Source organism: Mercurialis annua, linkage group LG1-X, assembly GCF_937616625.2.
Source record: "Mercurialis annua linkage group LG1-X, ddMerAnnu1.2, whole genome shotgun sequence".
NCBI lineage: Eukaryota > Viridiplantae > Streptophyta > Magnoliopsida > Malpighiales > Euphorbiaceae > Mercurialis > Mercurialis annua.
This window is the reverse complement of record NC_065570.1, coordinates 68,340,843-68,354,156: the sequence shown is the minus strand read 5'-3', so window position 1 is coordinate 68,354,156 and position 13,314 is coordinate 68,340,843. Positions and strand designations below refer to the sequence as shown.

The window sequence follows — 13,314 nt, the reverse complement described above, 5'->3', positions numbered from 1 at the left end:
TAGGGGGTAATTGATCCTGACAGTCACTATACTTTTCAAAAATTTCATTTCAGTCACTACAGAATTTTTTTTTCATTTTAATCACTCAACTTCAGAAAAATTTCACTGGGAGGTCTTATATCCTTTTGGCCCTCTTTTCTCAATTGGCATTTTCCATGTCATTTTTTTAACACATCAGCAAGTCATGTCAGCTTAATATTCTATTAGAATTTTTTTCCACCATGGGTCCCACTCTTTGAAGCTGACTAATGAGCAAATATATTACCTTCCCCAATTTTCTTCTTCTTTTCTAAAATATAAACCCTAATTTTTAAATTAAAAGTATAAACCCAGATGATGAAACTTTTAATTTCACCAAGACTTTTCTTAATTCTTCTTTAAATAGTTATTAATTTCTTCATCTTTCTTTACTTTCAGACTTCAAACCGTCCAAACCATGGAGCACCAGATTTTGCATCCCAATTGTGATTGTCATGAATTTGTTGTTCTTAGAACTTCGTGGACATAGGCAAACCCAGGAAGGAGATTCGTCGGGTGCAACAAATATTTACATTTACTTCACTGCTACCATGAATCGGTTTGAAATGAAGAAAGAGTGTAGAATTAGGGTTGATGGCAAAATGAGGTGAAGAGAATAAAAGAAATTAAGAAGATTAAATGTTAAAAAAAGTAACCTATTATTTTGTGGTAGAAGGGTTAATTGACATGACTAGCTGATGTGTCAAAAATAATGACATGGCAAATTCTCACTGAGAAAAGTGAGAATAAGACCTCCTGGTGAAAATTTTCTGAAGTTGGGTGATCGAAATGAAAAAATAAATTCTCTAGTGACTGAAATGAAATTTTTGCAAAATATAGTGACTGTCAGGATCAATTACCCGGGAGTTAGGTTAGCCTCTATTGCCAAACTTATACCGTCTCTTACAACATACGTTTCCCTCAAGTTGATTTTAATGTTTCCTTCATACTTTCTGAACCCTACAGCTTGGATATTACCCAAGCTATCTCTAATTATTGCTCCAGTGCTATGACTATGGATCTGCCCATGAAAACCTGCGTTCACATTAACTGAACACACTCCAGGCCTCGGTGGAACCCACCTCTTATTCTCCTATGTTCCTGAAGTTTCATTCCTTCTCCTTTGACAGCATACTTCTGAATCCTATAGCTCAATGCCCAATCCAGGAGTTGGTCTTCTGGCTTGCTCCCCTGCTTAAACATAATGCAGTTTCTGTTATGCCAAATCAGCCACAAAAAAACACAGAAAACAGTAAATTTCTCCTTTGATAAAATGTTGTGGGCTTTCAAAATCAGGTCTTGCAAATGGCGGTGTTTCTCAGGCTTCAACCAGCCATACTCCTCCCAAATCTTCCAAATCCTTTTTGCTCTCTAACAAAACCATAAAGAGTGGTTTGTAGCTGTGTTTTAAAAACTGGACCAGACCGGTCGGTCGGACCGGTTGAACCGCGAACCGACCAGTGGTCCGGTCTAAAACTGCGAAAAGCCGGATTTTTTGGTTGGACCGGATTGGACCGGTTGAACCGGATTGAATCGGTAAAAAACCGAATGTTGAACCGGATTGAACCGGTAAAAAACCGGTGAATCAGAAATTTTTTAAATTTATCAAACCAATTGAACCGGTCATTAAACCGGTTGAACCGGTCATTAAACCGGTTCGGCCACCGGTTCGACTTTTAAAACATTGGATTTGTAGAATCCACCTCCTACCAACAAACAGGGCACAAATCATCCACATGCATTCCTCTATGCTTCAGATTCTCTTTCACGAGAATCCATGCAAACTCCTCCTCCATATTAAATTGATTATTACCCTTTCTGCCACTTAAAGTATTTTTTTGTCAAAATAAATTTTATTTCAGCCATAAACTTTTTAAAAAAAAATCTATAAATCGTAAAACAAATCAGATTAATTTATACAATTTATCTATAGTAATTTAATAAATAGTAACATATTTATAAATATTTCTATAGTTCTTTTAAAATATATTTAAATAAAATTCAAAATCAAATTTACTCATTTTTTTGAAAAACTAATTAGATATAATGTGTTTTTTATGGCCTAACGAAAAACCCACCCACCTTTTAACCCGTTTTCAATTTCACTCTCAGTCAATTCCATCCAAATTCACACCTTTAAACTTCAATTCCATCCTTAAAATAGAATAGGACTCTTTTCCACTCGAAAAAAAATTCATAAAAACCCTTATAAAGTACTTAGTTGAACTCTTTCCACCCTAAAAAGTAAAAGAAATGAATGACTTATTCGAATTTTTTCCTCATAAAAAAGAGATCAATTTACTTGGGGTGGAATTAAAGACCAAAGGTGTGGATTTTGATGCAATTGACAAAATTGCAACGTCAGGGTGAAATTGAATAGGAGCTAAAAGGTAAGAGGTTTTTCGGTCAATATGTCGATTTTATTCTATTTATAAATTCTCCATTACAATATGTTTTTAATATGAATCGATTTTGAATCATAAAAAAAATTGAATTTTAAATTAAATAAAATATTTTAATTATAAACTTTTTAATTTAAATTATTTTATCAAAAAATTACATCTTTTTAAGAAAAGATATAAACGTACTATAATAAATTATTATTTTTATAAGTTATTGAAATATTATTGTTTGATAAGTAATTTATAATTTTTTATAATTTTTTTATTTTTTTAATAATCTTATGGAGTTTTTTGAAAGAAAAAAAATTTAAGGGTCAAATTAAAATTTAGTTTAAAAAATTATACCCTTTGACTAATTCAAATAACATAGTTAACTAATGAAATAGGATAGTTGTTAATTTAATCAAACAGTAGAGGGTAAATAATTGATTTTTTAAAAAGTACAGGAGAAGTAGTAATTACGATATAATGTCAGGAGAAAAATAGTAATTATTTATTAATTTTTTATATATATTTAACTATTTTTTTAGTCTCATAAAATTATTTACTAATACATATAAAGTCTAAAAAATAATTATAAATGCTCTTTTGATATTCTATTAAATGCAACATATGATCGATCGAAAAAAGTATTAACAAGAAAGTTATTTCTCTTTACTTTAAATAAATTGTTAATATTAAAAAGTGTTTTCTCTATCTTAAATTATAAATGTTAAGATTAATAAAACTCTAATAATAATTAAGTATATTAGTGAAAAAATTTAGTTTTATAAATTAGTTATTTAATAAAATGATTTAGTAACAAAATTAGTTTAAACTTTAATTATAAAAATCATATAAAATTGTAAAGAAGTACTAACATTATTTACTTAAATAGATAACTGAAAAAGTTGGGAGAATACTGATAAAGTATTATTATAGGGGCGAATCAACCTCGACGAGATGAGAGGTCACTAAATCCAACAAACATAGCTCCAACTATGTTAGATCAATGACCGAAATATCTTCGGACGAGTTACAAACACACCAAAATTCCGGAATATAAATATTATCTGCCCGAATATTATATCCCTAATACGAAAGGACTTACCCTCCGAGGTCCATACCTTAACTACGTAGATATGAAAAATATGACTTGTTTAACAAGAGAAAGGAGATCACAAAAACCTTTTATAAAAGTCACATTATAAGTGAATTTTAAGATACTTTTTTTTCTATATATCTAATTACTTCTTTCTCTTCTTTTTCATAATAAAAAGGCTGATTTGAGTGTCGGAGCGAACACTTAGAAATCTTTCTCCGGTGCTTTTTATCGTTGTTTGTGGATTTTAGATGACGTTTCCGGTACAGATCTTTCACGGATTTTGATGATTTATTAAATATACAATTTACAGCTCAAAGTTTAATTCATAAACAAGTGAAGTACAATTATTCATATAGGGCAATTATAAACGGAAATAAGTACTAGCTAGCAGACAGCTATGCCTGATTGGTTATATTATTCGTAATCGTATGCTAGTCTATTGTTTTTTCTTGTGTATTTCGTTATTTCGTCCGATTGGTTGGCATAGTATTTTATCTTCTTGGTAATGATAACTAACAAAAATTATTGCCAACAAAAAAAACTAATAAAAATTAAAAACCCACCAACCAAATAAGATTTCGTATTTATTTCACGAAAATATTATGAATCTTAATTGTTTGACTTTAGTGGTTCGACTTCGTGACATGAAATATCGGAGATGGAGAAACCAGTGCCTGAAAAAAAGTATTCCCTCCGTCCCTTCTCAAATGACTTTTTACATATATTAAAAAAGCATTAATTAATATAGTGTTTTTTTATTTTACCTTTATTTATGATAGTGTGTATTTTGTGTATAGACTAATAGTCATTAATTATGAAAAGAGAAAAGAAGGTAAAAAAAGAAAAATTCATATAAATTAGCACAAAAAACACGATATATATGGCCTTTTTAAGTGGGACAAATAAAAATGGGAGGGTCCCTTCTTAAATGGGACGGAGGGAATAATCAACTATTTAAACTATTTTTCCATGAGAGATATGAAAAGAATATACTCCATCCGTCCCGTTTAAGAAGGGACAAGTGACTTTTTCACATAGATTAAAAAAGCATTAATTACTATAGTGCTTTTTTCTTTTACCCCTATTTATAATAGTGTGTATTTTGTGTATACACTAATAATCATTAATTATGGAAAGAGAAAAGAGGGTAAAATAGGAAAATTTATATAAATTGGCATAAAAAACACGATATGACATTTTTAAGTGGGATAAATAAAAATGAGATATGTCCCTTCTTAAATGGGACGGAGGGAGTATGTAATAATTTAAGGCTAAATTCATTTTTAAGTTTTTATATATTTAAAATTGCATTTATCTGTTTTTTGAATTTATGTCTTTGTTAGTCTATTTAGTTTAATTTATTTTGAATTTATAAATTTTTTAGACGGAAAGAAGCATACATTACGTATAACCAATCAGACACAGCTGGCATAAAACATGTGTGAAATCAAATTCAAATGTCCGTCTAATTCGACATATTGACAAAATAGGTCACATCCTTCAAACTTGCAAAAGGAATAGAGTAGCTTATTGCCTCAGATGGAAATAGAGTAGCGAATTATTGGTTTTGTAACTAGTTTGATTTTTATTAATAATATAATTTAGGGTGGAAAAATTAAATTATGAGACGTTAAGGAGGTATCAGCCTAATTGGGATGTCCGGATGCGTTACTGATACTTTTCTCATTCAATCTTCATTTAACAAACAAAAATATTTAAGTACATGGATCTAATAAATAAAAGAACTTGAAGAATGAACTAGATAAATAAAAAAAATCAAAATATAGAGGTTTTTGTCATTTTCGACTTAAAAATTATTAATCATTTAAGAGATTGAGCCACATGTTCACAATATCCATTCATAAAAGAACTCATTAAATAAAAAATCAATAGTAAAACTTCAATATCCGTACTTTTATTTCAAGACATAATCTTTCTTTAGTTGGTCTTATTGAGACTAAGCGAGAAGTGATTGACGATTTTATTGCTAGTCGGCTTTGGCCAAATTCAGATTATAGTTTTTGTTTTTCTCCTTCTTCGGGAGCATCAGGAGGCCTTCTTTGTTTGTGGGATAAGAAGCTTTTATCGGTTTCAAGAACCATTACTTCTCCTCGTTGGATTTGTATTGATTTTGATTTATCTGGGATTCAATATAGCTTTTTTCTGGTTTATGGCTGTTCTTTAGCAGCTGATAGGACTTTGCTTTGGTCCAATCTTCTTCCTGAACTTATCACCGACAGGTTTTGCTTCATGGTAGGAGATTTCAATGAGATTTTGCACCCTTCGGAAAGGTTGAACTTCAGTGGGTATACGGCAGGTATGAAACAGTTCATGGATTTCATTCAGTCTTCTAATCTTGTTGAGATTCAGCTTCAGGGACGCCTTTTTACATGGCAAAACAGTCAATCTCGTTCTAAGATTGATCGTTGCTTTGTTTCGGCCGATGCTTTCATTTCTTGGCCAAATTTATCCCTTGTAGCTTTGCCTAGAAATTATTCAGATCATACTCCTCTTCTTTTCCGTTCAGCAGTGGCTTTTGACTGGGGTCCTAAACCTTTCAAATCGATAAATGCTTGGTGGAGTAACGCTTCTTTCTATGATTTGGTTGCGAATTCATGGAAGGAAATTTCAGCTGTTCCTGTTCATAACAGCTTAGTTGCTAAACTAAGAGAATTAAGGAGGATTATTAAAGCTTGGAATGTCAATTCATTTGGCAATCTTAATTCAAAAATTGAATCAGCTCAGAATTCTATAGAAGCTCTTGAAGTAGCTGCAGATTTTAGAATTTTATCGTCTCAAGAGCAAGATGAGCTAGCTTGTTTGCGTGATGAGTTCAACTTGGTTTCTAAACAATTAGAATCCTTATGGCTTCAAAAATCGAGATTGAATTGGAATATTTCTGGTGATAAGAACTCCAAATTCTTCCACACTATTGCCTCAGTCCACTCTAGGAACAACTTCATCTCTGAAATTATAGTGGATAATCAGCGTTTTAACACTCCAGAGTCTATTAAACTTAATATTCAGAATTTTTACAAGAATTTATACAAGCCTCATTCTAAGCTGAATTATTTTCTTGATGATTTGCCTATTCGAATTTTGTCTGCTGAACAAGCAACTAGTCTTTCGGCTATTTTTACCGAGGAGGAGATTTTTCTAACTTTACTGGGTTGTGATGACAATAAAGCTCCGGGTCCAGATGGTTTTAATTATTTTTTCTACAAGAAGGCTTGGAAGATCTTGAAGCATGATATCTTGCAGTTGTTCTTCAATTTTCATCAGACTGGATTTTTCCCCACAGGTCTGAATACTGCTTTTTTGGTTCTGATTCCGAAATTAAAAGGGGCTATCGACATCAAAGATTTTCGTCCTATTAGTTTGATCAACGGAGTTTTCAAGTTATTGTCAAAGGTGTTAGCTAACAGGTTATCTCCTATTCTTCCTCTTCTTATTTCTGATAATCAGTTTGGATTTATTAAAGGAAGAAATATACATGACTGCCACATGATTGCCTCGGAGCTAATCCATCTTGCTAATAGGCGTAAAGATCAAGTTTTTCTCATTAAACTTGATTTTAAAAAAGCGTTTGACTCAATATCATGGGATTTTATTCTCAAAGTTATGGCTAGGATGAATTTTGATGCTACTTGGATTAATTGGATTAGTTCCTTTTTTTCTTCTTCGCAACTTTCTGTTCTTGTTAACGGTAGTCCTAGTAAGAACTTCAGTATGAGCAGAGGAGTCAGACAAGGGGATCCTATTTCTCCGATGCTTTTTGTCCTAGCCGTAGAAGGTCTTAAAGCTTTGTTTGTGAAAGCTGTCGATTTAGGTCTTATTGATGGTATTCACGTTGATGGCTACGCTGAGCCAATTTCCATTCTGCAGTTCGCTGATGACACGCTCTTGTTTGTGCCTAAGGATATGGAAATGATCCGGAATTTATTGAGGATTCTTAGATGTTTCGAGTTGGTCTCTGGGCTTGAAATTAATTATCAAAAGTCGTCTATCATTGGTATCAATGTAGAAGACGTTTCCATGGTTGCAGCCTCTTCTATTCTCAATTGTAAGATTGAAAAATTGCCAATTACTTATCTGGGTTTGCCTCTTTCTCTGAAGCCAATTAAAGCTAAACATTGGGATCCCATTATAAGTAACTTCTCTAATCAATTAGCCGGATGGAAAGGTAACTTATTGTCTCCTGCTGGTAGACTTGTCTTGGTTAAGTCTGTTCTTTGCAGTCTTCCAGTTTATTATCTTTCTTCGTTTCGCATTCCGAGTTCGGTGGTTTTGTCTCTGGAGCAATTGATGCGCCGTTTTTTATGGAGTGGTTCGGTCTTAAAATCTGGTTTCAGCAAGGTCTCATGGGTGGATGTTTGCATGCCTTTTGCATATGGAGGTTTGAATATTTCTCCTATGAAATTTAAAAATCAGATTTTACTTTTAAAGTGGATTTGGAAACTTGGTATCTCAGATAAACTCTCTCTTTGGTTTAGCGTAATCAGTTGTAGCTCAAGCTTGTCTCATTGGTTTGACATCGAACAAGTAGATACTCGTCGTTTATCTCATCTTTGGAAAGGTGTCCATTCTTCTTGTGTTTCTCAGCAGCAATTTTGGAACTTCTTCAAAAATGGCTTGCGTATTAGCTTGGGTTCAGGAGAAAATGTGAGGTTTTGGTTTGATGTTTGGGCAGGAAACAATTCATTCAATTTGCTTTTCCCTGGTTTGTTCAATCTTTGCCGCAATAAATATTCTTCTGTGTCAGTGTTATTTAATTCTGGGCAGCAGAATTTTAGCTTTGTTTGGCAGCGGCGGCTTCGTCTTGGAGAACAATCTCAACTCAGCTCTCTTTTGGCCATTATTTCTGATAATTTTCCCTCTATGGGACCTGACCTGTTCGAATGGAACAGCAAACCTTTCTCTCCGGCAACCTTCTCGCACTTTTGGCATGCTTCAGTTGGTTCTCCATCTCCTCAGCTCAGCAGATTTTGGAAATTCAGTATTCCTCCTCGCATTCAATTCTTTATGTGGCTTTTGGCTAGGGACCGGATATCTTCTAACGCTTTGTTAGCCCGTCGAGGTGTTATTTCATCTTTTAATTCTACTTGCTTGCTTTGTTCCGAAGAAGAGTCGAGTATCCATATTATTTTGCAATGCCGTTTCGCTTGGGAATTTTGGAACTCAATTCTGCATTGTTGCAGCATTCAATGGGCTGCTCCAACCTCAATTCATCATTTTTTTGACTTTTGGAGTTCTCTTTCAAGCAAGCGATATCGTTGTCTTTGGCAGTCTATATGGTTTTTCGGTATCTGGGAGTTATGGAAAGCAAGAAACAGGAGGACTTTCAGACATGAAATTGTGGACATCAACTCATTGGTGTACTCGTCGATTTGCAATGCAGTTATCTACTACAAGGATAACAATAGCGGTTTTAATTATTCGCCGAATGATGTTTTTAGAAACTTAAACTTCTTCTGTAATTTTTTGTAGCCCGTCTTTTTTCGAAAAGACTTTTGCCTTCCACTTCTTTGTGGACGTGCTAATTCAATAATCATTTACCCAAAAAAAAAAAAAACTTTTAAAGAACAAATTTTAAAAAAAGACTAGATAAATAAAAAATTAAAAGTATATGAGCATTTTGATGGATTGAGCCTGATTTTAAGGGTTAAATGCAAAATAAATCATAAATTTTAGCGTTTTTGCAATTACAACACAAATTTTAAAATTTGACAAAAATAGTCACCAACTTTCAGTTTTTGGCATATCAGAATACCAAACTATTTTTCGTCGAAAAGATGCTGATGTGACTATGTCCACAGTTTTTTCCCCGAAATATAGCTCGGTATTATGATTTGCCGAAACGTGTAAATTGGTGACTGATTTTGTCAAGAATTAAAGTCCGTATTGTACTTACAAATCGTGCTAAAGTTCGTGATTTAATTTGTACTTAACCTAAATTTTAATCATCCAACTCAAAAGTCTATGATTTATATACACGCAATATGGAGAAAACGAGAAATTATTTTATTAGTAATCATGACTGTTTCAATTTATCAAGTAATATTTTATCATCAAAGGTATTATGATGATGTGATTTTGTCTAATAAATCTAATTTTTTTGAAGTGAATTGAATTGGAGTATGTATTATAATAAAGAACAAGTAAATTTCATTTTCTGCATAATCTTCCTAATCTGTCCATAATCTTCTTGGGCCCTAAAATTTGCATCGACAGCTTGTTCATGAATCTCAATTCATATCTATATATCTTCTTTAATTTTGTCCAGTCTGATAGAAAATCAGTTCATCTTCTGGTGTAGTTCATCTAAAATCATATCCTCTGTTACACTTTCTCATGGCATCATCAAACTCTTTAAAAATTCTGCAGGTTTGTCAGGTGGCTCCGGCGAGCGACTATGTCAGAACCACCGAGTTATCTCTTTCTTTCACTTTTATCGATACCATAATGCTGATTCTTCCTCCGGTTGGATGCATTTACTTTTACAAGCACACCGGATTAAACCCTACCTTGTTCAACATGGAAATCCTTCCGATTCTGAAAGGTTCACTCTCAAGAACCTTGGTCCACTTTCTACCTCTTGCTGGCCGCCTCACCTGGCCATTTTTCGCTCTTAAACCCGTCATTCGCTATGCTCCGACCGACTCCATTTCGCTAACGATTGCGGAGTCTAATGCAGATTTCGAGAGCTTGGTCGGGGATGAAGTGCGCGAGGTTTCTCAGCATTGTGATTATGTACCTGAGTTGTTTACATCAAGAAAATTGGCATCTATTATGTCTGTGCAGATTACTTTATTTCCTGACAAAGGATTTTCCATTGCCACTAACATACAACATTCGGTCGTTGATGGTATGGGTGCATCTCTGTTCATGAAAGCTTGGGCTTATACTGCTAAACAAACCAAGAAAATTGATGACTCAACGTTCATATTTCCCGATCTACAGCCGGAGCTGACCCCGTCTTTTGATCGAAAATGTATCAATAGATTTTATTTTTCATTCCTTTTAAAATCTTTAGGATTGAGCGGGTTAGCTATCAAATACATCCCAAGAACCTTGGAAATCGCATCTAATAATGATCAAATGTCAAAAGATTTAGTTCAAGCTAGCTTTCAGTTAAGCCGCGGTAACATCAGAAAGCTAAAAGAAAATACTGCAGAAGATAATGAAGAATTCAATTTCTCGACATTTGTTATAACTTGCGCTTATATATCAGTCTGCATGGTGAAAGCTAGAGGAGGAGACGGTAACAGAAAGGTCGGAATTGTATTTCCGGCAGATTGTCGGAGCCGGCTAGACCCGCCAGTTCCGCAAAACTATTTTGGCAATTGTATTTTCTTGTACGAAACTATTTCAGAAGCTAAGGATTTCATGCAAGAAAATGGAGTTGCTGTAATAGCGAAAAAGATTTATGAGATGACTGAAAGGTTGAAGAAAGGAGTTTTCCGAGAAGCAAGAAAAAGTCTGGTTCAGTTAGGTAATACAGAACGAGATGTGCAACAAATTTACTTACTTGGGTCACCTCGTATTATGTTTTATGAACTCGACTTTGGATGGGGGATTCCTGAGAAAGCCACTATTGAAGCCATTAATTGGGAAAGTATTTGTGGGATATCAAATATTAATGGTTTTTCAATGATTGGTGACAGAAATGGAAATGGAGGTGTTGAAGTTGGAGTATCATTGTTAAGGCATGAAATGGAGGCATTTTCTTCCTTTTTCGCTAATGGTCTTCATGTGACTTAGTCCCCTCCCTAAATAAATAAATAAATATGAGTGATTATTCAAAGCCATCCCTTATAATACCTCGTTCATGTAATAAACTGATAAATATTTACGATATTAAAATATTAAAGTATAGTGTTTTTTCTACCAAAACTAAATAGATAGAGATAAATTCTACATCGAATTTTGCGGATTACAAAAGAATTTGAAGCTAGCCCTAGCCTACTGGGCTTCTCTATTACTATTACAACCTATAAACTACATATCTATGTATTCAAAGGACGATTTACAACGCCAAATATCGTGACAAATGCTTAGGCAATTCGCAACCGGACAAACTCCTGTATTAAAAGCCTAAGACACTTGAATGGCATCGTATTCGAAAATACGCTTTTTGCAACCCTTGGAGAGGCTCCAATGCATATCATCTCTAAGAGCAATGAACTCCAGGATATTTGGGTCCCAAATGTATTGGTAGATTGCTGAAAATTTGCCTACTAGACAGCCTTGAGAATTCCTTACCACACAAGCTATCGCCCAAAATATGAGATTTTTATAGGAACCAACATCTATATTAATATGAATAGCATCAAATGGAAACCTTCTGCCTATCTTGCAAAAGTGTAGCTTCATCCCTGGGAGAGACAAGACTTTTGCTGGGGTACTAGGAACTGCTTTGTTAGCTTCTCTGAAACTCAAGAAATAGTGGTGAGCATTAGCTATTTTAGTCTCCTCAGATCAACTAAAAGATTGGAAAATCCTGGAATTTCTAGCTTTCTAGATTGCCCAAACGGTATGACAGAACAAGTGGATGATCTCTTCTGCTTGATCCTGAGAGGAGAAATCTGATATAATGGCTATCCACACCTCAGCCAGACTATCACTTGGGAGTATGTGAGACAACAGAAGAACTGGAGAGATGAACCAGACCCAACAAGCAAAGGGACAATGGAATAAAATATGCATTACTGTTTCGGACTTTTTGCAGAGAATAAACTCAAGATCCATCTAAGTTTTATGGCGAAGAGTTGTGCCTGTTAGAAGACCATTGAACAAAGCTCTCTGGATGAAGATCTTAATCTTATTTGGGATATTCCGATTTCACAGGAATTTCCACTGCTTTCTTTCCATCAGTAAAGGTCCATTCAAACCCTCAAAATCATCCTTAATTAAAATTTGGTAATAACCTGACTTAATTTTGTAATTGCCATGAATAGTGTGATGTCAAATCAGAGAATCTTCCAGCTTGACCGAAGGTCAGAATTTAAAATAATTAATTAAATTTTATATAAAAAAACTAAAATACAACAAAAGAACTGGAGAGATGAACCAGACCCTACAAGCAAAGGGACAATGGAATAAAATATGCATTACTGTTTCAGGCTTTTTGCAGAGAATACACTCAAAATCCATCTAAATTTTATGGTGAAGAGCTGTGTCTGTTGGAAGACCATTGAACAAAGCTCTCTGAATGAAGATCGTAATCTTATTTGGGATATTCAAATTTCACAGGAATTTCCACTGCTTCCTTTCCATCAGTAAAGGTCCATTCAAACTCTCAAAACCATCCACAATTAAAGTTTGGTAACAATCTGACTTAACTGCGTAGTTGCCATAAACAATGTGATGCCAAATCAGAGAATTTTCATGCTTAAACAAAGGTCAGAATTTAAAATAATTGATTAAATTTTATAAAAAAATTAAAATAAATAAATTTAATATGTTTTTATTTTTTGTTGAGCCGGAGTTCGAGCTTGATAAGTCAAATTCATTCAAACTTAAATTCAAGTTCGAGCTTGACTTGTCTCGGACTCGACTCAATTTTTTTATATTAAATATGAATTATTTAAAATTTTATTTTATGTATTATATTAAAAATTAGATATAATATATAATTTAGTCATAAATTGGCCATCTCAAAATTTTATGACTAGATCCGCCAGTGTCCATGCCTCAGTTGTTGGTGTTGTTCCAACATATCTCTTTGTCCACCACTCTCCACATCTCCTCGTTGTTCAGAAAGTTCTCGATCCATATATTGTCAAGGGCCATCAAACCTCGGCATAAATG

At 33.7% G+C, this 13,314-nt stretch overlaps 2 protein-coding genes across 2 annotated transcripts; both read left to right on the top strand.

Annotated features, from left to right (window-relative positions):
- The first annotated feature begins 473 nt into the window (after positions 1–473).
- On the top strand, positions 474–8,991 carry LOC126675263 (uncharacterized). Its single transcript, XM_050369878.1, has 4 exons — positions 474–625; positions 1,149–1,270; positions 1,315–1,410; positions 5,447–8,991. The coding sequence occupies exons 1-4, from the start codon at positions 474–476 to the stop codon at positions 8,989–8,991; spliced, it is 3,915 nt and encodes a 1,304-aa protein (XP_050225835.1).
- A 738-nt stretch (positions 8,992–9,729) lies between these two features.
- On the top strand, positions 9,730–11,377 carry LOC126676447 (phenolic glucoside malonyltransferase 1-like). The gene has a single exon (XM_050370659.2). It carries the CDS (start codon positions 9,856–9,858, stop codon positions 11,263–11,265), a length of 1,410 nt encoding a protein of 469 aa, XP_050226616.1. The 5' UTR covers positions 9,730–9,855; the 3' UTR covers positions 11,266–11,377.
- The last annotated feature ends 1,937 nt before the right edge of the window (positions 11,378–13,314 follow it).

Excerpts from the sequence above, each read along its gene's own strand:
- LOC126676447 (XM_050370659.2), top strand. The coding sequence starts at position 9,856 with ATGGCATCATCAAACTCTTTAAAAATTCTGCAGGTTTGTCAGGTGGCT.
- LOC126675263 (XM_050369878.1), top strand. The coding sequence starts at position 474 with ATGAATTTGTTGTTCTTAGAACTTCGTGGACATAGGCAAACCCAGGAA. Across the intron at positions 626-1,148 it reads AGGGTTGATGGCAAAATGAG|CATACTTCTGAATCCTATAG; the intron begins GTGAAGAGAATA and ends CTCCTTTGACAG. Across the intron at positions 1,271-1,314 it reads ACAAAAAAACACAGAAAACA|GTCTTGCAAATGGCGGTGTT; the intron begins GTAAATTTCTCC and ends TTTCAAAATCAG.